We start from the raw sequence: 25,370 nt of genomic DNA on the forward strand, positions 1-25,370 counted from the left end.
CAGTAATTGGATTTCTATGTTAATCAAGTTTTGATTATGTGTTACATGCTCAGGGTCACTGTTTCAAAAGGGTAATACCAAAACTATCTTCCTTGTCTGCAGTTTTTGTAGCTAACCTTGTGCTTGCTCCATCTCGTTAGAAGGGGGATGGGATCAAATTACAAAGTCTAGATCCAGATTCTGAGAATCCAACTACAGACTTGAAATTAGTTTTGTTGGGGAAATAGATTACATTGTTGCAGCTCAGACCCAGAGCCCAGTCCACAAATCCCAGTGCTCTTGTGGCTCTTTATTCAGCAGCTTCATTTGTACCCAAACAAATGCCTCAGCAACCGTGTATCCAAGTTCTACAATAGGCAGTTTCCTATAAATTCAGGCTCACACATATTTTATTCAGCTCACCTGTTTTTTTGCAAATTTTCACCGAGGTCTGTCAGGTTTTTTTTTCACTACAGAACATCCACCAAATTTCTCCATTATTTTCAAAGAAGTTTGTTACATATTTGAAACTTTGGAGTATAAACAGTTTGCCTGTCAAATTGCATGCAGACCTTTCCTTCCTATAGATATATATACACACAGATACACACACATACATAGGTAGATAGCTTTGGGAGGTGGGTTTTTTTTGCAAGTATTAAACTGTTTCAATTTTCTTTCCAGTACTCATTTTCAAAATAAACAACCTGAAGCTGAGTATGGATTGTTAGAGGGAAGGCCTGTACATATGTTTCAGAGCAAATGTGTGGGTGATCCAAATCTGGAGCTCAGATAGATAGTTTCCAGATGACTGATGGACACATAAGACAAGTAACAGAGTCCTTTTCTTAGGTTCCAGTCTTTCTGGAAGAATTTAAACCAGAGAAGAGGAATGCTTTATCAGAAATATTAGAGAGTGTCATTTGGAAGGGACATGGGGGAAAAAAAAGAGATGTTAACCAGTTGAAGTCCAAAGTTCTGTGGGACAGATCCTTAACATGAGAGCCTATTTCATTGTATGAGGTTCAACAAGGCCAAGTGCCGGGTCCTGCACTTGGGTCCCAACAGCCCCACGCGGCGCTACAGGCTTGGGGAAGAGTGGCTGGAAAGCTGCCCGGCAGAAAAGGACCTGGGGGTGCTGGTTGACAGCCGGCTGAATATGAGCCAGCAGTGTGCCCAGGTGGCCAAGAAGGCCAACGGCATCCTGGCCTGTATCAGAAATAGTGTGGCCAGCAGGAGCAGGGAGGTGATCGTCCCCCTATACTGGGCACTGGTGAGGCCGCACCTTGAGTCCTGTGTTCGGTGTTGGGCCCCTCACTACAAGAAAGACATTGAGGTGCTGGAGCGTGTCCAGAGAAGGGCAATGAAGCTGGTGAAGGGCCTGGAGCACAAGTCTTGTGAGGAGCAGCTGACTGAGCTGGGGCTGTTTAGTCTGCAGAAAAGGAGGCTGGGGGGAGATCTTATCGCTCTCTACAACTGCTTGAAAGGGGGTTGTAGTGAGGTGGGTGTTGGTCTCTCCTGTCGGGTGGCTGGAGATAGGACGAGAGGAAATGGCCTCAAGTTGCAGCAAGAGAGGTTTAGGTTGGATATTAGGACAAATTTCTTTCCTGAAAGGGTGGTCAGGCTGCCCAGGGAAGTGGCGGTGTCATCACCCCTGGAGGTATTAAAAAAGCGCGTAGACATGACTCATCAGGACATGGTTTAGTGGGCATGGTGGTGGTGGGTCGATGGTTGGACTTGATGATCTCAAAGGTCTTTTCCAACCTAAACGATTCTATGATTCTATGATTCTACAGCACCTGGAGAGCTGATATATGTACCTTAAAACAGGAGTATTGCTGGACTTTGCAAGGTAGATTTTCTTCACTTACGATGTGAGTACCCGACTCTTGCATAAGTTGCACAATTAAAAATGCAGACCTGGCAAGAGATATTATATGGTAAATGTGTCTAAACTGTGTTGGGTTTATTCATAAGAGGTAGAAAAGAGAGATCTCTCTCAAAAATAAAACTAAATTATGTTTTGGTTATATTGACCTGAGAGTCTTTCATTGCAGAAGGGGTGACTTCTAGAACAAGTATCAGAAGCCCACAGACACAACTATCCAACAAGAGCATTCATTATTAACCGTAATATGAGGTGATTAAGATATGAAAATTCATTTACATGTTGACATGCAAAAAACCCTTAGAGGACCAGCTGTCAGCACTGAGTTGTCTTAAGTGAATGCCATTATTGTCAGTGGAACGTGGTAAGATTTTTGAAATGTGCCTATAATAAAGACATACAAATTGTCCTTTATTTAAAGGTACTATCCATAACCTAAGGCTCTGAATGGATTGAATAGAAATACCATGAATAAAATTACAGCTTTCAGAAATAGACACTAAAGGTGTTTTGATTATTTTAAATGAAGTTTCTTCAGCAGGCAGTTGTGAATCCCCCAGTGTGCTGAAAACTGCAAAGGGAAAATGAAAATGAACAATGAGAATCCAGACCTGCATCTAGGGAGCATGTTATTGTGCAGAGCACTAAGAAATCAAGGATGCAGAGCAGCTCATGGAGAGGGAAGAATGTGGACTTACAAACCGGGATGTACACTGTCTACCACGAGCCCGTGAGCTGGGTAGCCCAGCACTATGCTTGGTACAGGGCTGCACGGAGACTGAAAAGCTGAGCCAGCTCCCTGAGGACTGATTTAATACTTCTTCTCACTTGATTTGGATCTGGAGTCTTCAAAATATGTTTCTGTTTCCTATTAACGAGATGACCACTTTTGCTTACAAGACACTTTTGACGTTAAATACCTGAGTGTAGTCAGGTTGGCTGTATGTGAGAAATGAATGCAGTGCACAGTGAAAAAGCAGGAGCCTTGTGCCCAAATTCGAAAGTGGCTAAAGCAGAGTGAAACAGTGGAAGCAGCAGAAGCTGTTACAATCTCTGATTTCTTCCAAGCTGCCTCCTAGCCTTTGTTAGGCTCTCCCTAAAGTCTGTGGGGACTGACTAATTTCAGCTCTGGCAAGTAGGCTCTTAAGCGTCAGTGGCTTAAATGCCAACCCTTAGGTTCAATAAATGATCTTACAGAAGTTTGAATAAAGACTGTCCCTCTTCAAGATTTTCCTCTGTGTTGCTAGAAAAGGAAGAGATGAACAGGTGGAAAATAAAGTTGCAAGAGAAGAAAAAAAGCATGCAATTCAAAGAGGAATACAGGTTTTCTGACTCGTCCTCTAGAGGTAGGAAGAGTATGTTTATTTTCTCATTATAACGGAGGACTCTGCTCATGTTCATGCCCTACTCCAAACTGTCTGCTTCGTCCAAATGTTGCTTAGTGCTCTGGACCACATCTGAAATGAGTGAGCTGGAGAAGCTGGGAGAGAAGGCAGTTAAATTCTGGCATGGCAAACTTCAGCCAGCGTTTGTCCAAGAAAGCAGAGACATAATGACCCTGACCATTCCCAAGGATGAAGGGATCTTCACACTGCTTGCTGCCCAGACTCTGCTCTTGACATGACACTGGAAGAAGGTTCATCTCTGTAAGACCTGCTATTTTCTGGCTTTCCAGAGGCTGATATGTTTGCATAAAACACTGGGCTAGAAGAAATGGTGAGTTGCAATGTAAAGTTGCAGGGTATGAATAGATAAGGAAAACAGCAGAAAAGGCTGACTGCAACAAATACTTGCTGTAACAAAGGCTGTTGGGGGGGCTGCCTCACACAGAAAGTGATTTGAAGTTGTTGAACAGATGTTGCCTGCTTTTTAATGTCTGGCAGAGTCCTAGCAGTCTTTACTGCATCTCACTAGGGAATCTAGAATACTAAGCAGTGATGAGAAAGAATAGAAAAAAACACCCCAAAACCAGTGAGGTATTGAGAAATTGAGGTAGCAAAATTAGAGGTAGACTTCAATTTATGATTTGGAAGCCAAAGAGAGGTCTCCAGGCAATTGAGCAAGCTGCCTTCGGTTCCAGCAGCTCTCCTTACAGCTTCAAGTAGCCAGCTTCTAGATTGCTTTGGTTTGTAGTCACGGATAAGCACTCCCTATGGAAATTACTGAAAGCAGCCTGCCACATCAGCTCACAAGCTTATAAAGTTATATTTTAATTGTGTTATTAAACCTTTCTCACTTCTGCTTTTGTCTGTTTACCTTCCTGATTCATCTGGATCAAGCTGTGCTGGAACAGGAATGTGGTTCTTCCTGAATGGTGCTGTTTATTTGTAATAGGACATGTAATGAGAATGGGTGAAACCCACTGCCCAGAAGTAAGCTGAAATTTAACTTACTCTTTCTATTAAAGGACTGAGGTTGGAGGTGCGGTAGGGGAGTACTATAGAAATGTGCTTTAATAGTAGGGAAAGAAATTTGTTCCTGTTTCATTTGGTATAAAGCATCCAGACATAAGTTAATGGACAGATGTTATCATCTCTGGTCTCACCTTAGCTATTTCCCTCCTTTCCCTATCCTTTTCTCTTTCCTCTGATTTGAAATTCATCTTTGTCTGACTCAAGGGACTCATTTTGGTGGGCTGGCTTAGCACTTCCCATCACAAACATTATGCTAAGTGCTTGAAAAAATTAAATATACTCTTATGGCTCCAGGACCAGTCAGACAGAATTACTACTGGGACCGGGACTGGGGGGAGAAGGAACTGCAAATGCCACTGTTTTTTACTTTTATAAGCAGTGTTTATTACCTTTCTTGAGTAAATTACTGAATTTTATTTTTAATTTTATCTGGTCACAGTTGCATTCTGATCCTCTTTTGTGACAGAAGTCCTACAAGACAGAAGCTCCTGTTGTATCTCTAGCTTGAATCTATAGGTGCTTGCCTTTAAAAAAAGCCAATGCTTGCCAGATATGATTATTAAAGACTATAGGAGATAATACTGCTGTTGCTTAGAGTGAGACACAGGACTGACCCCTCAGTCACTTTCAGTAGCCATCAGTGCAGTCAGTTCTACTGCAGTCTCTGTTCTTTATCATTTAGTTCCCCCATCACACACAGCTGTATGACATTACTAAAGCAACATGCCATAGAGGTGAGCTCTAGGGATTTTTTGGAAGGTTTTCTGGCAGGAGAATAGATCACTGGTTTGTTAACACAAGCAAACAATTAAATTAAATAAATTAATAAATTGATTAAATAATACTCCTTAGCCTGGAAACACCCAAATTCTCAGCTGTGTGCATGCAATTCAGATTCTGAGAAAAACTATCACTACACACAGGCTTATGTATAAGGTATTGAACAGGAACAATGAGAGCTACTGGCTGTTATCTGAATGAACTTATTTTGCCTGAATATTTCAAGATATTTTTAGTTTTTCTACAATAACAAATGATCCTCAGCTCTTTGATCAACTTGGTATTACAGCAAAAGAAGAGAAGGAAAAAAAGAGAAAGGAATTGCCATCTGTCATCTTTGGCTAATTATTTCAAGCCCTACCTTGTTTTATACACTGCAGCACACTATTTGGGGACTTGTTAACTGAGAAGTCTTCTACTCTGCAAGAGTATAAATGAGTTCACCTCTAGCAAGTTCCCACCACTCAGCATGTTGTGCTGTCATTTCATACAACCTTCCTCCCAACCTAATGCCATGATTTATTAGTTCAGTCGAGTCTATTTTATCCTGCTCCCTCAGCTGAACTGGCTTTTTAGTGTAAGACTGTTTTGTCGCCTTTTTTGTGGGTGTATGGAGAAGGAGAGGGAACAGGACTGCATTCCTCCAGCACCTTGGCATTAGGTCTTCTGTCATTTTTGGAGTGAGCCAGTAAATGAAGGAGCTCTCTGCAAGTGTGGAGGGACTAAATCAGGCAGCAGGTATTCATCTGTAAAGATGCTCGCACTATTCATGTAAAAAGCAATACACAATGTGCTTCTTCAGAGGGGACCCAGGAGCCCTCTGCTCCCACCTACCCTGCAGACGTAGCACCCCAAAGAACCATGCAGAGTGAGGAAGCAGCTTCTTTACTACAGACTTGCCCCAAAATTCCTCTTGTGCCCTGAGATGTGGATTATCTAAACACAGGTCACTTTTATTTTTTTTGCCTTATAACTGAACTAATTCAGTATTCTGGGTGAATTCAGACTTGGTTTTTTAAACTCTCTTCCTGAAATTTTTTGTTGCTTTCTCATTAGTTTTTTAAAAGTGAAGGTGCATCGGGCTGGATAAAATAGAATCTATCCTCATTTTGTAAGTGCTGACAGTTGTCGCATTCACTATCTTTCATTTTCACAAACAAATGTTGAGATTTTTTTAGTTCCTTCAGCAAGCTGATGTTTTTCAATATAATTGGAAAGCAAGTTTCCAGATAAACTTTTAAAGTCTAGATATGTTGAAACAGTGTGATTAAGATTTGAGTTAATCAACAGGAAAGAAACAAGCAAGCTTTCAGGAAATACTAAAATCTATCTAAAAGTTTAGATCCCTGTGAACTTTTTAAAAACCAGGGAAGGAAATGAAAATTATCTTTCAATGGCTGTTTATTTTTTTTTATGAAATGGCTAAATAGCCTGAGGTCAAATCCCAGATTTGTGCATTTTAAGCTTTGGTATACTTGGAGATAAACTGTGGTATTGTCCTCCATAATGTAAGCTTATTTTATTTTGAAACTAAGAACTACAAGTGGTCAGTGATGGTAAGAAAAGAGATTTGTGGGGTTTTTTTTAGCGACCCCTACAGAAATGCTACTAAATGTCATCCCAAGACTGAACTTCCCCACGGGCATCCATTTAAAAACACCACATAAGATCAAACTCAGTGATGACACTGTGGCTGTGTGAATTTGTTCCGATTTTAAAAGACTTCCAAATATTCAAACAAATTGGAATCAGGGTCAAACATTTTGAAAAACAGTTTTATATGCCCTGATTGTATTTCACTTCACTCATCATCTCCTGATTTTAACAAGGACAAGTAGCAGAGCAAAGCTCTTTTTGCATCAAGCTCATCTAAACCCAGGTACACCACCCATGTGCAGAGCCCCATGGGACTGAAAAGTAGGAATTCAAACCACTTACTTTTCCAAGACTGTTGGTTTTTTCACTCCACAGAGTGTAGACTGTGCCAAAAAAATACCAAAAAATCTCACTTATGTCTTTGCTACACTAACAGCACTCTTAAGATGAAAATTCACACACATCATTCAAAGAAAATCAATAGACTACAAGAAGGCAATCTAAAGCTTAGCCTGTCTTTATTTTTTTATCTAATTAATTTCTTACTTTGATATATATTTCAATATTTCATATGTCATTGAAAACTATAGGATCAGTGTATGACATTTCTTCTACATACCTGCCACTTGAAATAAAGTTAAGCAACAAAGTACAAAGAATATATTCAGGAGAAAAGTAGAAGAGAATCTAAGCAAAATATGGAAAAACGAGTCATTACATAAACTTATAGCATGTGCTGCATAGGAATGTAAACTAGAATCAGTCATAACTCCTCCATCCTTTCAACATCTCTGTACCTATAGCATTGGAAAATTCCTTATTTCAGGAGACCGAAGATTAAAGTAAACCTGATAAAGGAGAGAGAATATATACATACCAGCAATTAAGAAAGGTGGGTGAACTGCCCAGATAACTGTGGCATCAACAATGACATGCAGTGCATCTGTATTATAAGAACTACTCCATCATAAAAAAATATTAACTGGTAGTAGGCAGCTGTGGATTTTGCAGCTTCTTAAACAACTTTCAGTTTTTATACATGTTACTAACAATTATTACAGGCTTGGCTGAGGCAAGCATCTAGACTACTATAATAAACAGATCCGCTGTTATTCCCCTCGTTCAGAAAACATAGCGCAACTGAACAATGAGAGACTACAGACTGATGTGAAGAAATGAAACATTTTTATGGACATCAGAAAATTAGAAAGAAAGCATAACTTCACAAAACAGCACTTATTAGTTACCTGTCCCAGAGAGTAGGTGAAGATTTTGCGAGCCTGCCCTGGAGAATTCTAGGTTGCCATAGGCAGGTTGGCACCCAGGAATTTCGTACCCTGCAGCATGAATAGAGGATAAACCATGGCTAGGTATGGCTCATAAGACATACGAGTGATAACCTAGCTAGATTTGCTGCATATTAGAAGGCTCTGGCATAATTTGGTGCTAATTATTATTCAGGATATCTTACTTTAAAGCAGTATTAAAACTATAAAACAAGGTAATGTTACAGCACACACATTTAGTGATTTTCTTGTATGACTATTGTAGGTCAGAATAAGCATTTATAATTGACCTTATGATGGCTGTAAATGGGTGCTACTCCATCTATTTTACTGGAGAAGCATTTGGTCTTCAGATTTGTGAATCAAGCCCTTGTATTTTTGCATTGTAAAAACATCAGATTAAACAAATTTATGCTTCATTGAAAGAGGGTCAGCAAAATTCCTTCTGAGCACCATAGTGAGAACATGTTTAACAGTGTTAATTAAATCTGGGCTGAGGTTCAAGTTCCACATACCAGGTTCCATGCACATCTACCAGCAGCAGAACAATAGCTGCAAAATATTTACTGGAAATGAAAAGCACAAAGAGAACCAATGTGAGCTAGCAATATAAGCTATGAATAACACACAGCAAAAGCAGATCCAGAGCCCAGGAGAAGACCAACGAGGCAGGCAAATTAGCAATGAGAACTGTTGCCCAACATTAGCATCAAGCAATGCTGGTAAGATTCAAAACACTCTGTTCAGTCCTTAGTCAAGCAAATTCTCACTCAAGTCAAAGGTGGTTTTTCCTGAGTAAAATCTGAGTAAGGACTACAGTATTTGGCCACGCAGAATACCTCATACAGTATTGCTGTGTTCCTTTGCAATATCAGAAATGCAACATAACATGCCTTGAAGGATAAACTCAATAAAAGATCAGGTTTTCCTCACTCAAGCTTATTCATATTTATGAACCAGAATTTTTGCATAAGCTTTCCCTGTGGTCAGTGATTACTACACATACAGAAAATCCTACCTTCCAGTATGCACCATCAATTACTAGTGGGTACTGCAAAGTAGGGACCTTCTGGACTGTGAACACATCCTTATATACAGGACACATTTCAGGAGAAATAACTGTGCTACAGGCAGCAGCAGAGAATCTCAGTGTTTACAGGAAAGGAGAACTCTGCTGAGTCTCCTGTTACTGCTGTAAGTCCACCCTGGGATTGGCTTCATGTCAAGAACTACTGGCAGCAAGATGATGCTCTTTAAGGCACTCTGAGGAAAAGCACTAAGTGAATTCCAGCACGTTACTCTAGTTGTACCACTGAGTTGTTAATTGAATAAGGAAGGAATATTTAAGTATCATCTTTTAACTTTTTCTGTACCAGACTTGGATTAAGTATGTGAAAACACTCAGGGATGACAGAAAAAATGAGATGGCCTGAGGTTTAGGTGTTGTCATCACATGGATTTACAGCATTATTCACTTTAAAATCAAAGTGGGGGTGAGAATAAATCTCTGCAATCTGTAATACCTTGGTATTGTCGGTTCTTCAGTGAACTGTCAGTATTACTTTGGATTATGCATCTCTCTCAGCTTTTCTGACGTTCTCAAGCTGAAAATCTCATAATCAATAGGTGTGTGCTTATTTAATACATACCAATTCTGCAGTACTTCACTATGTATTTTCATTCTTAACTATGGGTGTCAGCAAAGCAGTCCATTGTAGGAATACAGATTTGAAAATGGTCTTTACCTGGCTCTCTGTTTTGTATCTGCATATTTTTAGGCACAAAATTGTAAACTGCTCCTAAAAATCATGTTCTTGAAATCTTAATTTTGAAAAAAATCAGTGAATTCAGCCACAGGTTTTTCCAGAACCAGTGGAGATTTTTCAAACCAGCGCATTTTGCATACTTCTCCGCACTTCACTGAGAAACCCTCCATAGCAGTTTTCTAATGAGATAACAAAACTTGCAAATTCTGTGATGGATGAAATGAAAATATTGGGCTTTTCAAGGCCACAAATTAATTAAATTAGGGCTTTGGGGGCACAGAAGCCATTTGAGCAAGGAGAAATCTCTGCTGTCTTCAGATCCATTACCAGCTCTCTTCCATGTAGTCTTAATCTAACCTATCTCATACCTTTTACTGATATGTAGCAAATAGCTTTGCTATAGATAATTTTAGGGCTGTGAGGTTGTGAGATGTTTTGACAGAGAGGGGAGGGGTATGAATTCTACTTTAGCTGTTTGCTCAGTGTTTTTCCTGACATATTTCAGTAGTAAGTCCCATGTAATTGCTCCATAAATGAGCTAATGCAGAGAACAGCTCTCTGCTCTAAATGTGGTGGGTCTTTCAAAAGCTTCCCAAAAGGATTTAATAACATCCTGTCTCAGATAATCAGTGTCAGTTGTAGTCAGTCTAATCACATTCTCATGTGCAAGGTTGAAAAATAATTAGTAACTGCAAGTTTTATTTATTTGCCTGATATACAAACACAAAAATTAATTTGTTAGCTTCTGCAATTTACATGGGATATTGTTTTATCATTGGCAAATCAGAAATCAGCAAAACACACATACATTTTTGTCTAAAGCAACTGTAAATTTTAAAGGAAATAAATGGAAAAAGCTCCCAGTCCTGTTACTGTTCCTTTCTGAAACAACGGTTGTAAGAAACTTGTAAGTATTGAAAATAATAAACAAGCCTATTTAAAAAGAATCTTGTATAGTCACCATATACAAATAGTAGTTTACTACAGGAAAAATGTCAGTCCCAAAAACCTGATGATAAAGTATTTCAGATTATCAGATTTTAAAATGACTTTTTATTATGCTGTAGCATGATAAAGTAACTCATTTTCCTCTTCTTTCTACAGAGCTTCCTTATCCCTCACTGATGTGATTGAGAGCGACTCCAGTGTCAAATGAGGTTCAAATTTGGGCATACTGTTGTAATAGTCTGTGTTTCCTTGTTTTATCCTGGAATATGCAGTATCTTACTTCATATATTGTCTGTGGCTCATCTGACAATAATCACAGAGGATATTTACAGACCTATAGCCAATTGGAAAAAAAAAAAAAAAAGGTGAATTTCTCAGTGAAACACGATCAACACTTTATTTCACTGTCTAGAGAAGAACAACTAACAATTACTCAGTTTTGGTGGCAGATGGTGATTAATTGGCTGTTGCTGGAGCAGAGTCACACAGACCGCTTTGTCTGTTTAAGAAATACTCTTATGAAAAAATAAACACAATGCCCCTTATGGTCCCCTCTCCATATATCATAGGTGAGTAAAATTTATAGCGTCTGATATGTATAAAGATCCCTGGTTCATGTACTACTCAGAAACACTGCTCTTTATATGGTAGGTGTATTGGGTTTGCATGGCAAGGTTTTGGTAGTGGGGGGGGCTACAGGGGTGGCTTCTGTGAGAAGCTGCTAGAAGCTTCCCCTGTGTCTGACAGAGCCAAGGCCAGACGGCTCCGAGATGGACCCACCGCTGGCCAAGGCCGAGCCCATCAGTGACGGTGGTAGTACCTCTGGATTTAAGAAGGGAAAAACCCCTTGTGCAACAGAAACGGCAGCCAGAGAGAGGAGTGAGAACATGTGAGAGCAACAACCCTGCAGACCCCCAGGTCAGTGAAGAAGGAGGGGGAGGAGGTGCTCCAGGCGCCGGAGCAGAGATTCCCCTGCAGCCCATAGGGAAGACCCTGGTGAGGCAGGCTGTCCCCCTGCAGCCCAGGGAGGTCCACGGGGGAGCAGATCTCCACCTGCAGCCCCTGGAGGACCCCACACCAGAGCAGGTGGGTGCCCGAAGGAGGCTGTGACCCTGTGGGAAGCTCGTGTTGGAGCAGGCTCCTGGCAGGACCTGTGGCCCCATGGAGAGAGGAGCCCACGCTGGAGCAGGTTTTCTGGCAGGACTTGTGATCCCGTGGGGGACCCACGCTGGAGCAGTCTGTGCCTGAAGGACTGCAGCCCGTGGAAGGGATCCGCACTGGAGCAGTTCATGAGGAACTGCAGCCTGTGGGAAGGACCCATATTGGAGAAGCTTATGGAGGACTGTCTCCCATGGGAGGGACCCCACGCTGGAGCAGGGGAAGAGTGAGGAGTCCTACCCCGAGGAGGAAGGAGCAGCAGAGACAACGTGTGATGAACTGACCACAACCCCCATTCCCTGTCCCCCTGCACTGCTGTGGGGGAGGAGGCAGAGAAAATCAGGATTGAAATTGTGCCTGAGAAGAAGGAAGGGGTGGGGGGAAGGTGTTTTAAGTTTTGGGTTTATTTCTCATTATCCTACTCTGATTTGATTGGTAACAAATTAAATAATTTCCCCAAGTTGAGTCTGTTTTGCCCGTGATGGTAATTGATGATTGATCTCCCTGCACTTATCTCAACACAAGAGCATTTCATTGTATTTTCTCTCCCCTGCCCAGCTGAGGAGGGGGAGTGATAGATATGGCTTTGGTGGGCACCTGGCATCCAGCCAGGGTCAACCCACCACAGTAGGACACACATGGTTATTTTACAAATGCCAATGCAAATCTGAATGATTTTTGTGAAATAATGTCTTTTTCAGAAGTTGGGAAATTTAATGGTTCCTCCACTTGCGAGTGGAGGACTTAGTGAATAGACTTTAACAGTCTCTAAGCACAAGCCACCCCAAATCTTGCACCTGTTAAAGAGAGAAGGATTTTCTGTAGAGCAGGAAAGAATGTGTCCTGGTTTGATTTTACCTTAAACTCAGTGCTCTTTAAGACCTGAAGGGGATCTGAAACTCACCCTTAAACTGGGTTGTGCTATTATGGTTTCTATACTTCCCCGATTTAGCCCTATTTTACCCCAGTATGAAGAAGTTAAGCACAAGAACTGCTATTTTTGCCTCTATTAACACCATGCAGCTATTTTAAGGGCATGCTTTTATAAACACTAATAACCCCTCATGAAACATTGACAGAGCAAGCTGCAAGAACCGCAGGGATGCCTTGGAACATACTGTCACGACTCTACCTCCACATCCCGTCCTCACTGAAGAGGCACGTGGCAGTGATGCTGATTTAACATCACAGACTTGCAAGATGCTGTCAGCTGTGCTTGCTACCTACTTTCCTACCAGTCATGCCGATGTAGGTAACTGGCTGTCATCTCCACGGAACAAAGGCTGGAGCTAATAAAAATGTCAAACAATCCATTTTCTGTGAGGGGGTGGCGGTTCTATTCCTGGAGTTACCCAGAACTATCTATGACCACAGGATTAAATAATGTAAAACTGCTGCAAGGACTGCAACAATATATCTTAATAAATATTTTATATATATAATTCCCTAATTGAAAAACAGGGTCCTATGGAACCATGCATCCCCCCCAGATTAGAGTAATCTGTGGGGACTGGACCAGTAGCTTCACAGTGCGGACACAAATGCTAACAGAGTACCTGGGAATATAAGAAGGCTGGGAATGTCCATTGAGCAGAAAAGGGGGGAAGATGAGGACACCCATTATCAGTGAAGTTAATACCCATTTTCTGATAGTATAGAAATACAGAGATGTTGCTCTGTGAACTCAGTTTAACACATTTTAGGAGAGTGTGTTGCACTGGCAAAAGGCCTGCTGGCTTGGGCACCTCTTAGTATCTTTGTGATGATGCACAAAAATCCATCCTTCTTCCTCATCCTATTTCTTGTCTTTTTTTGCCCTACTCTTCTAACGAGGTCCTGCCATGGCTTCTCTTCATCTCCAGCTTTGCCCATCTGTACAATTCCCATCTAATATGTTTCTGATTTGGCCACTGGCTCCTCTTGGTGCATCAGCTTGCTGCAATGTTGAAGGTGAAAGACCACTTCCATGTCACCCCTTGGTGACACTTCCAGGCACTACAGCAAGCTTCATCTGCCTGGAAGAATTAGGAAGGAAGTGTTACTCAGTCCTGAAACTCTGGGATCAAGAACATTAACTGATATTGAACCTATGTGAGATTTAGTTGCCAAACTAATATGTCTCTGTTAAACAGCTACGGTCCTTTCTTTTTTCAGATGCTTTTGAAGTGTGCAACTTTGAATGTTTATAAGAATCATAGAATCATAGAGTGGTTTGGGTTGGAACACCCCTTTAAAGGTCATCTAGTTCCAACCCCCCTGCCAAGGGCAGGGACACCTTCCACTAGATCAGGTTGCTCTAAGCCCCATCCAACCTGGCCTTGGACACTTCCAGGGATGGGGTATCCACAACTTCTCTGGGAAACCTGTTCCAGTGACTCACCACCCTCACAGTGAAGAACTTCTTCCTTACTTCTAATCTAAATCTATCCTCTTTCAGTTTAAAGCCATTACCCCTTGTCCTATCACTACACGTCCTTGTAAAAAGTCCCTCTCCAGCTTTCTTGTAAGCCCCCTTCAGGTACTGGAAGGCTGCTGTAAGGTCTCCCTGCAGCCTTCTCTTCTCCAGGCTGAACAACCCCAACTCTGTCAGCCTTTCTTCACAGGAGAGGTGCTCCAGCCATCTGATGGTCTTTGTGGCCCTCCTCTGGACTGGCTCCAACAGATCCATGTCCTTTAGATGTTGGGGGTCCCAGAGCTACACACAGTACTCCAGGTGGGGTTTTACCAGAGCACAGTAGAGGGGGAGAATCACCTCCCTTGACCTTCTGGTCATGATTCTTTTGATGCAGCCCAGGATACAGTTGGCTTTCTGGGCTACAAGTGCGCATTGCTGGGTCACGTTGAGCTTCTCATCAACCAACGCCCCCAAGTCATTCACCGCAGGGCTGCTCTCAATCCATTCATCACCCAGCCTGTATTTGTACTTGGGACTGCCCCGACCCTTGTGCAGAACCTTGCACTTGGCCTTGTTCAATTCATGAGGTTCGCACAGACCCACCTCTCAAGCCTGTCAAGGTCCCTCTGGATGGCATCCCTTCCCTCCAGTGTGTCAACTGCACCACACAGCTTGGGGTTGTTGGCAAACTTGCCGAGGGTTTGCTCGATCCCACTGTTCATGACGCTGACAAAGATGTTAAACAGCGCTGGTCCCAGTACTGACCCCTGAGGAATGCCACTTGCCACTGCTCTCCACTGGGACATCAAGCCATTGACTGCATCTTTTTTGGGTGTGACCATCCAGCCAATTCCTTATCCACAAAGTGGTCCATCCATCAAATCCATGTCTCTCCAATTTAGAGAAAAGGCTGTGGTGCGGGACAGTGTCAAATGATGTCCATTGCAATTCTCTTATCCACCAGTGCTGTAACCCCATCGTAGAAGGCCACCAGATTTGTCAGGCATGATTTGCCCTTAGTGAAGCCACATTGGCTGTCACTAATCACCTCTTTATTTTCCATGTGCCTTAGCATATTTCCGCGAGGATCTGTTCCATGGTCTTGCTGGGCACACAGGTGAGACTGACTGGCCTGCAGTTCCCATGGCCTTCCTTTTCCCCCCTTTTTAAAAATGGGGGTTATGTTTCCCCTTTTCCAGTTAGTGGGAACTTTACTGGACTGCCATGACTTCTCAAATATGATGGATAGTGGCTTAGCCACTTTAATTGCTAGTTCCCTCAGGACCCACAGATGCATCTCATCAGGTGCCACGGACTTGTGCACCTTCAGGTTCCTTAGATGGTCTCTAACCTGATTTCCTATGGTGGGCAGTTCTTCATTCTCCCAGTCCCTGCCTTTGCCATCTGTGACTCGGGCAGTATGGCTGGAGCACATGTTGGTGAAGACTGAGGCAAAAAAGTCATTGAGTACCTCAGCCTTCTCCATATCCTGGGTAACCAGGTCTCCCATTTCCTTCCAGAGAGGGCCCATATTTTCCCTAGTCTTCCTTTTATCACTGACTTACCTATAGTAGCTTTTCTTGTTGTCCTTGACATCCCTGGCCAGATGTAATTCTATCACAGCTTTAGCTTTCCTAAGTGATCCCTGGCTGCTTGGACGATTTCTCTTTATATTCCTCCCAGGATACCTGTCCTTGCTTCCACCCTCTGTAGGCTTCCTTTTTGTGTCTGAGTTTGTTGGGATGCATTGCTCCTGAGCTTGGAGGAGGTGATCCTTGAATATTAACTGGCTTTTCTGGTTCTCTCTTCCCTCCAGGGCTGTATCCCATGGTACTCTACCAAGTAAATCCCTGAAGAGGCCAAAGTCTGCTCTCCTGAAGTCCAGGTTAGTGAGCTTGCTGTGTGCCCTCCTCACTGCCCTAAGGATCTTGAACTCCACCATTTCATGGTCACTGTAGCCAAGGCTGCCCTTGAGCTTCGCATTCCCCACCAGCCCCTCCTTGCTGGTGAGAACAAGGTCCAGCATAGCGCCTCTCCTCCTTGGCTCCTCCATCACTTGGAGAAGGAAGTTATCGTCAATGGATTCCAGGAACCTCCTGGATTGCTTATACCCTGCTGTGTTGTCCCTCCAACAGATACCAGGGTGGTTGTTAAGTGCCCCCTGAGGATGACCAGGGCTTGTGAAGGTGAGGCTGCTCCTATCTGTCTATAGAGGGCCTCATCAGACCCCTCTTGCTGGTCAGGTGACCTGTAGCAGACCCCCACTATAGTGTCACCTGTCCTTGCCCTCCCTTTAATCCTGACCCATAGGCTCTTGGTCAGCTCCTCATCCATCCCCAGGCAGAGCTCCATGCACTCCAGCTGGTCCCTGACACAGAGGTCGCCAGCCCCTCCTCGTCCCCCCTGCCTGTCCTTCCTAAAGAGCCTGGGTCCTTCCACTCCAACACTCCAGTCGTAGCAGCCATCCCACCATGCCAATACGATTATAGCCCTACAGGCATGTGCATGTCTCTAATTCCTCTTGTTTATTCCCCATGCTACGTGCATCTGCATAGAGGCATTTAAGTTGGGCTCCCGATGAAGCTGACTTACTGGCTGGAGTGGCTAGAATTCCTTTGTGCTGCTCTTCAGGTGCTCTCCTGCTGACCTGTGATCCCTCTCCAGGCTCTGGGCATCTATTGCTGCACTGGCATCGAACTGGTAGGATTGGGATGGATTGGGGTTCCCCTCCACCAGCAACTTTAATTCAAAACCCTCTTTACCAGCTTGGCATTAGAGCACAGATTCTTGACACTCTGGAAGGCTCCTTGGAGTATGTTAGGTCCCAGCTCCAAAGCAGGCAGGTTGAGGGCTTCTTAACAACAACAAAAAATCATTGGCTATGTTTTTGCTATGAGTAACCCCACATTTTTTTCCTTAGTTCTATTTTCAGAAATGTCTAAGGCATTTTAACATAAAAATATGGCATGCAATATTCCAGTTGATATAGTTAAAATTTTGCAAAACATTAAGCAGTCTGACAGTGATTTTGGGTGATCTCAGCAACCAGTAGTGCTACTGGGTTATCATATCTACCTTACCTAGCTGTTTATCTGTCTATATTTATCAAACCATGTGGGCAGCCTTTTGTGGAGTAAACGTGTATGTATATGCACACACACATATATATGTATGTATATACTTTAAATTCACTATTTTCAGAAAATGTATGTGGTAAATAGTATATAAACTCTTCAGAGTTAAACTTCCATGCTCAGAATATAAATATGTGAATGAATAATTATCCCTGTATTAGGCATGTTGACAGAGCAGTTGTGGTAGGATGGAGCTACTTGCAATGTTTGATTTTATTTGTTGATGCCTTCAAATACTTGTGTAGCCAAAACACAAATTACATTTCATTCAGACACAAGGCAGTTGGTTCAATACAGGTGTATCAACAAAACATAAGGATTTATGACTAAATGAATTGACGAACTTTCTGTTCTCAAGATCCTAAGACGCCATAGCCTTTGTGAATAATGGCACAGGAGACAACATGAGTTAATCAGTTTTACATAAATTTCTAATAATTAACAACTGGTTTAAGCTCTCAAAAGGTTTTGTGGAAACAGACCACATTTTTCCAAACTTTTGCTAGCTTTATTGCATTAAGTGGGTGCTCTAGTTTGCATATGAATATCCACCATTGGCTTCAATCTAGTTAGGTATTACAACAAAATCCAAGACTGTGAGAAGCTTTGCAATCTCCTCTCGGTATCACTGTGGCATTTTATTGTGGGTATATGACTTCATATTTTGTCAGTCTTAAATGCATGAAATATACTAACTGATCTGAAATTTAACAGCTGGCTGAGTACAATTTTACTGATTATTAGATTTGGGGGAAGAGAAACAGGTGCAGAAACACTCCCTCCTGCAACTACAGAAAAATATGATAGGAATTAGTCATTCAGTATCTGCATGGAAATAATCACAAATTGTTAATAATATTTCATTTTGAGTCTCCTACTTGGGAAGCTGATCATCTGCATATTGTGAAAAGCATTAGCTAGCTTTACTGTCTTGTAGCTTATAAACTGTTTCTATAGAATAAAACCAGTCACTGTTTTCAGGGTTATAAATCATCTTTGCAATATAATTCAATGACAGCTAATAGTGTGTATACTGCTTAAATGCATTTTGTTATTTCCTGTGGGAAGCAATAGCCATAAATGCCAAAATATACCTGTTGTCTGTAGGCATTTCCCATTGGAACTATACTTGCTTATATGTTTTATATGTCTCATGAACTTTCAGTACTAGTAATGGGTCTCCAATGCTGTCAGTGATAACATCCAACAGCTTATCTTAGGCATTTATTTTGATGATGAGTTTTTGTATAATGGCAAGGCTCAGTTTTCATGCGAATGGTTTTCCACACGCAAGAAAACAAATATCAGACTGACCTAAGGGCTGTCCTTTCCTCCATTTCCCTTGGGTTCTTTTCTTCAACTAGCTGAATAAGTGTTGTTTCTAATGTAATTAGGCCATCGTGAATCATTTCTCCCTACTTTGTCGCTATCATAAATGCTTTGCTCCAGTGTCCCAGCAGCAGATCCATTTTTTGCCCTTTTTTATGGTTTGACTTCAGGCAATCTTTACAAAGCTCCACCTGCCCCCTCTGAGTGCACATAACAAAGCTTTGTTTCAGCATGAACATTATATGGTAGCTGTATCCGGCCAAGAAGACTTCTGTGTCTAGAAGTGAATTTTTATCAATCTTAATGAGACAAATTTGGAAAGATGTTTTGTTTTCCTAATATGGAATATTAGGATGCTTAAGGTATCAGGTGCATAATTTAGTAATACTACGAAAGCTACCTTCTAAATCCTTTATTGCCAGTGTAATTCTCCATTTTTCCCACAGTCTTCCTTGGACTGTCTAAGTTTGGGAGCTTTGGATAATCACTGACTCAGTTTGTCGTTTAGGAATGGACTACGTAAAAGGACTTTTTTAAATATATGGACATATTTACTGCAGACATCAACTGTGCTTGTATTTATATTTCATACCTTTTCCAAAATCTGCTATGACATTTTTAAATAGGCATGTGAATGTGTGAATAAAATCGTACTGAATATAGAGTAGGATTAACTTTACAGAGAATAGCAGCTCTTTTGTGCAAAGACTGGTCTGTGCTTGCACGGTTCCAGCAATCCATGCCTGGTGCCTCCGGAGAATCTGAAAGAACTAATCATTACAAGACATCCCTTTAAAATGGCACGTTTTACATGGTAAGTATAATAAAGCTAACACTTAAGACTGAAATGTACTCCTTTCACACCAAAGAGATATCCTATATTATATCTGATAGCTCGATAACTTTCATTTACTCACTGAATACATAGGCTAAAGATCTGTTTTCTAAGCAGCTCCAGTAAACTACTGTGTGAGGTGTTTCAGCAAGAGAGGGAAGTGCTGGTGTGCCGCGGAAAGGGCAGTGATGTCTTTCTGGGAACGCTATGCAGAATCCCAGTCACCCATTTTCAAGAGAGGGATTCAGTCCTGAAGAGATGCACAGAAAAGGCTTTTTCTGAGACTTAAGAGGCATCTTAGAAAACAAACTCAAAAGCAAAGCTGTTAGAAGATGGAGTATCTGGTTGCCTGTAACTGCAGAGAACTGTTCCAAAATGTCCAGGTTCCTAAATGTCTTTTTTTCCTAAACTGCTTTTTCACAAAAAGGCTATTGTCCATTGATTTGTTCTAACAATGGATTTCAGTGCTTCCAAATCCTACTCCCTTCAGTGTTCAGTGACATTCAAGTAAATTGGTACATGTGGGAGAACAGAACCAGGCACCAGCTCAGTACTGCCAATGATGGGAGTGAGAAATTGAAGAAGTCTCATTGAGAAAGCCAGTTTTACCTTTCAGAAATTGATGCAGCTAATGAATTTGATCTCTGCTAGCAATGCATTTATCAGTCCAACTCTTTCACATGTTTATAATACAAATGCACTGCAACAGAGCAGTTGTATTTTCAATTAAGAATACTATGATTACAGAGGTGATATCTAGAGCAACATTCCCAGGAGATGCTTCCAGGCGGCTTAAAATCAATAGAAATTATGAGTATTTTACATCTCTTCAGATTTGCTTTTGGTTTGTTTATATAACCCTTATCTTGTACCCCTGAAGAGCATGGGTGCTTTCACTGTGGATAGATTTCTACGTTCCTTTTGCTGAGAAAATTAAGCATTGATCTGCTTCAGAAATCTGCTCAGTGGAGAATTGGTAAATATGTGTGTAAATAACTGCCCTAGAGTATAAACTGAGCTATTTTCATGTTGTAGTTTTGTAGGTTAGAAGAAGAAATTAATTAAAAAAAAAGAGAGACTAGATTTCAGGTCAGAAATTGTTTTTCTGTCTGCTCAGAAACCCAGTTGAGTCCTCCTCTCCTGCCTGTCACTCTAGATTTAGATTATTTTTGCTAAATTCTGCTCTTAGTGAAGAAGTTATTCATCACTGACTGTACCTCTGATGAAATAATTCAGTGGAATTGCCTGGGCTGGTTGGCATGGAGTTTATCTCTTGTATATCCATACAGGTTCTCTCAGTCCATCTTGCACTCTGTAGGGCTATTTGAAATTGATTCTTTCTGGTTTTATGTGTCTTCCATTATAAAGAACAGATTTTCTGTTGTCTTAGGGTATACTACATTCATTTTGAAGACACTTATCTATGCCAGGCACTGTTACATTGGACTCTTGGGTATGTCAGATAAACAATATGGCTCCCAATGTACAGAAAATCAGCTCACTTCTCTGTCACTTGACTTGCTCTCCTACCCTTTTCCCTCCTCATCCATTTAAAGTATGAGTTCATTGAGGGAGAGGAAATCTCTTAGGATTTTGGGAGAACAGCTTGCAGTATAATGAATCTTTATTGCAGGATGGGACTTCGAGCAATGTAGTAAATAGAAAATGAGAGGCGGATTCTTGTGGGATCACTTGAGTGGAGGGTCTTTTGAGAAATCAAGAAAAAGGCTAGAAAGAACAATATCTGTGGGATGGCATTCCTTGAGATTTATTAAAAACATCCCAATACTCTCAGACTTGTTTGAGGTTAAATTTCAGATTAGCTAATGGGAAGATTTGAAAATTATTTCATTACTCTAAATACCATTTTAAACCAGACAAGTATCAATGAAAAGGTTGAATCCAGAATAATGCAGGAACCAGAGCAGGCTCAGAGGTAAAGAAAACACAGAATTTCACCACCCTGTGGATGAGCGCTGCCAGGGGATAGGGCAGCGCTGGGATGAAGGAGCAGGCATGGTGCTCCTGCTTGTGCAGGAGCAAGGAGCCATGACTGCTGCTTCTTCAAGTGGGATGAGCAAGAGTTTTTAGCTTACTCACACCATCCTTCCCTTTGGCCGTAGCAGTGGCAGGTCTCTGGCAGAGGCAAAGCAGGCAGCTGCCCCAGCAACTGCAGACTTTGTCTATGTCTAGAGCTGGCTCTGCAAATCCCAGTCCATTTGTTTCAGGGCTTGAATCATATACTATACCTGGCGCAAGGCCCATTCTATGCTTTGAAAGTGCTTTGGGGAAAAAAAAAAAAGTGCTGCAAAACAAAATTGCCAGGTGTGAGCAATCAGAGCACAATTAAATCTATTATGAATGGAATGAATTATCTCCTTAAAAAAAATATTAGCTGTTGTGGAACATGTCTCATTTAGCAATTAAAAAATGCATATGTTCAGGTGAGTCTTATTACTGCTTGGCTAACTCCTGTCATGTGCTTCTTCATATTTTCTTTTGCCAGAACTGGCTGTGTTGCAGAAAACAGTCTTCATCCAGATGTACAGGCACGAGACTGCTTTATTCAGTATAGACAATGTCTAACTATGATAACAGCAAACTAATGGATACTTTTAAAACTAGAGAGATATAAATGCAGAATGTATAATGGTGAGAATTCAATGACATGAAATACACCTCTCAAAGGGAGGGCATTGAGGATTAAAGGTGAGACAGGCTCTGAAGTAGTACTTGGCTGAAGTCCAGATCCTGTTTTCAGGACATGAATACAGAAAGGTTATTCTGTCTAACCAGTCTCACAGACACCTACATTTGGGATTCTGGAGTGCCCTGGGAGGTTGGACAGACACTGAGTTGCCTGGGGCTGAGCGGCTGGGCTCCCCAGCACTGCTGTGATTCCTCTGCCAGGCAAGAGGTACAGGACCATGGGGGATCCTGACCCATGCACCTAACCCACAGGGACAGGCAGTACAGAGTTAGCACAGAGCCCAGCAGCTGTGATCTCTTTTTTTAAGAACCCAGTGGTGACAGTATATATCCCACACTTTTGGTGATTTGAGCACCAAATAAAAATAAAAAAAAAATGGCTCTGTATCTCTTGTTTCCTTGACTGTATGGTATTTCTTCAGCTGTTTAAGGACTCAGGGCTCCTTATTGAGGTGGTCTGAAAGTCCCCTCTGGACCCAGGGATCTCTTCTTGAGGCAATGCAGTGCCTGTTGTATTTTATGCCTGGAATATGCTTTGACTGAGATACCAGAAGTGCAAGCGTGACTTTAGGTGCAGTACACTAATGCTAACTAGGCTGTGCAAATAATTGACATTCCTTTGGATTTGACTGCCAAGTGTAACCGCTGGCTAATTGGGCCTGAGGTTTGTAACACTGTTAACTTGTTACAGTACAAACATGGAAGCCAGAAGGTCTGATCTGGTAGCTGATCCCCCAAACAAAATCAAAACATGTGCCGGAAGCCAGGGAGGCAGAATTTCCAGTATGATAGTGGGGCCAAGACACATGGAAATCTGGTTCCTACTTGTGCAAGCTTTATTGGCCATAAACAATTAGAATCAAATTCCCATCTCAGCCAAAGGATAGCACTGTAATACCTCCCTAATGTATACTGAGGCTCTGGGCCAGTCCTGGAGGAGTTGGAAGAGTATCATGTGGCCCATATAGCCAAATCTTTTAGGGATGCAGAGGTCAAGTGAGCCTAATAGCAGACTGTACTCCCTTCACTCTCATGTAATTCTAGATCCTCTAACTTTCCCACGGTTCCTGCTAGAAGGTATCATCTCCTTTGCCAGAATGTGCTACTGCTTAGTAGCAGAGCAATGGGGTTTGTCTCTTTGCAAAATATCAGCTTCAGGCTCCTGCCAGTTCCAGACCAGAGCTGCAGTCTCTTGGCTCCTACAAGCATAGAAGGTACTGTATTAAACCAGGGTAGATTAAAGGGTTGTCTCTAGGTAAAATAACTACTTTGCTTGACTTTTGAACTGGGGAAAGCATCATGCCTGATAAACAGACACCACAACTCAGCTAATGAAAATGACAGGGATTGAGTAGCACTTGATCAGCAGGTAAGCAGTCCTCCCTGACCCGGATCAAGCTGGGTGGTATTTGCAGAAGTTGGCGACTACTTAATAATGTTATAGTCTGCAAGGGACCCCTGGGAATGCGAGATGAGAGAGGAAGTGTTTGTGGGAGAAAGAAGCACTAAATAAGTTGAATGACTCTAGGGCCATGTTTAAGGTAGCTCAAGTGTGAAAACAGTAAGTCCTCAATTATTAGATAGTTGATTCACAACAGTTTCGGTTTTCTTTTTGCTGTGACATGTTCTCTTTGCTTTATAGAAAGAAAATTTGGGGAGCTGAAGGGCTACATCCCCTCAGCTTCATTGGTCTTGCTTGTACATTGCTCATTCCTAACCTCCCCGTGATTTCCTCTGCATAATAATAACTGAGAGTATAAAATTAAGAGAGGTTTAACTTTCTCATGTCCTTGTATTGCATAGGTACAGCAGAAGATCACAGAAAGAACTGAAATTTCTGTTCTGTCTGAACAGTAGCTATTCTGCAGGAAGGGTGACAACCTTGACTATCACCAGAGGCTGCTGCTCTGACCCACCGCTCACCACTGCACCATTGTACTGGTGAACATCCGAGCTGTTGGTATTAGAATTCAGAATTTTTTTACAACATATTTGTCTCTATTTTTCTTTCTCTGAGCATAGCTCAACAGTGCAACTTGTTAGTTATTTCAGCAGCTACTAGTCACTCTATCCATCCTCTTTTGGAAAGAAGCTGCACTCTTCCACTGTTGCTGGAAGGCTTAGTCTTGATCCTGGCAGCTGTTTTACACCTTTAGATGAGCAATCTTCTTGAATACTCACAGGAGTATCCAGATAAGGTCTTTATAGCTTGTTCTGACAGAATTTTTTCTTCCTGACTCCCTCCTTTGCAAAGTGTATTTCAGCATCACCTCTGAACTTCCTACTGGCAACTACTTCTTTGCTGAGAAGTGACATCCTTTCACGGTCTAACGCCCAGTATCATCTTGTTCCTGTCTTGTTTTCATGTAATCTACTTCTAACAGCTCCAGACATCTTGGCAGGAGGGCCGAAGCATACTCACTATCTGTATTTCTTGGCCTTTTTCTGATAAGACTTTGAGTTCCCCTGCTCCCTATGGACCCTTGAATGAACAGTGAAGGGGAATGCAAAATCCTACTCTCTCCCTTGCTGTGTTCAAGTGCAACAGGAATGGCAGTTCCTGCACTCCTGGGAATACAGACATGCTAAACTGCATAGCAAGAGGGTGGAAGGGTATGGGCCCAGCCCTGTCGTCTGTTGGCATCACTGGCCAACATCTGGGCCAGTGTACATTGTACATTGCTCATTCCTAACATCCACGGGAGTCTAGCAATGAAGCTCCACAATTTCTTTTTCTTAGGATGTGTCTTAAAGACACATTTTGATACTTTAGGATGAATTCCTGCCCTGGCACATTTAATGTTGAAAAAACAGTGGGAATTTGGGGTTGAGTTCCTTTGATTTCTTGTGAGTTCTCTGGCCAGACCTGTGGCCAAAGTTAACGCTTGTATCTCATGATATGACAAGAGCTTTATACTCTTAGGTGATTGTCTACTGATAGATTATGTATTTATACCCTGGCAGAGCCATGAACTGCTACTTTCTGACTCCTGAAGACTAATCCAGGTAGATGAACAGCTCTATCACCTCATAGTAATCAGACCTGAGTTAGCAAAAAGCCCCACATATTGGAATGTTCTGATATTTGGCCCCTTTTCATTTCTTTCTTTCTCAACGTATTTCAGAAACATTTCAACCAAATCATTTGTCTTG

The 25,370-nt window shown here is 41.9% G+C and overlaps 2 protein-coding genes across 4 annotated transcripts in view; one reads left to right on the plus strand and one right to left on the minus strand.

Moving 5' to 3' along the window:
• WDR25 (WD repeat domain 25) overlaps positions 1-25,370 on the plus strand; it is a 736,496-nt gene that overhangs the window by 159,438 nt on the left and 551,688 nt on the right. The gene's annotated exons all lie outside the window — the stretch shown is intronic.
• BEGAIN (brain enriched guanylate kinase associated) overlaps positions 1-25,370 on the minus strand; it is a 153,288-nt gene that overhangs the window by 68,820 nt on the left and 59,098 nt on the right. For 2 of the 3 annotated variants that reach the window (XM_049829047.1, XM_049829046.1), the window contains exon 3: positions 7,905-7,994. The exons of the other annotated variant lie outside the window; for it this stretch is intronic. In XM_049829047.1, the coding sequence (XP_049685004.1) occupies positions 7,905-7,994 (90 nt within the window). The remainder of the gene's footprint in view (positions 1-7,904; positions 7,995-25,370) is intronic. 3 annotated transcript variants of the gene reach the window in all.

Source organism: Accipiter gentilis, chromosome 25, assembly GCF_929443795.1.
Source record: "Accipiter gentilis chromosome 25, bAccGen1.1, whole genome shotgun sequence".
Classification (NCBI taxonomy): domain Eukaryota; kingdom Metazoa; phylum Chordata; class Aves; order Accipitriformes; family Accipitridae; genus Astur; species Astur gentilis.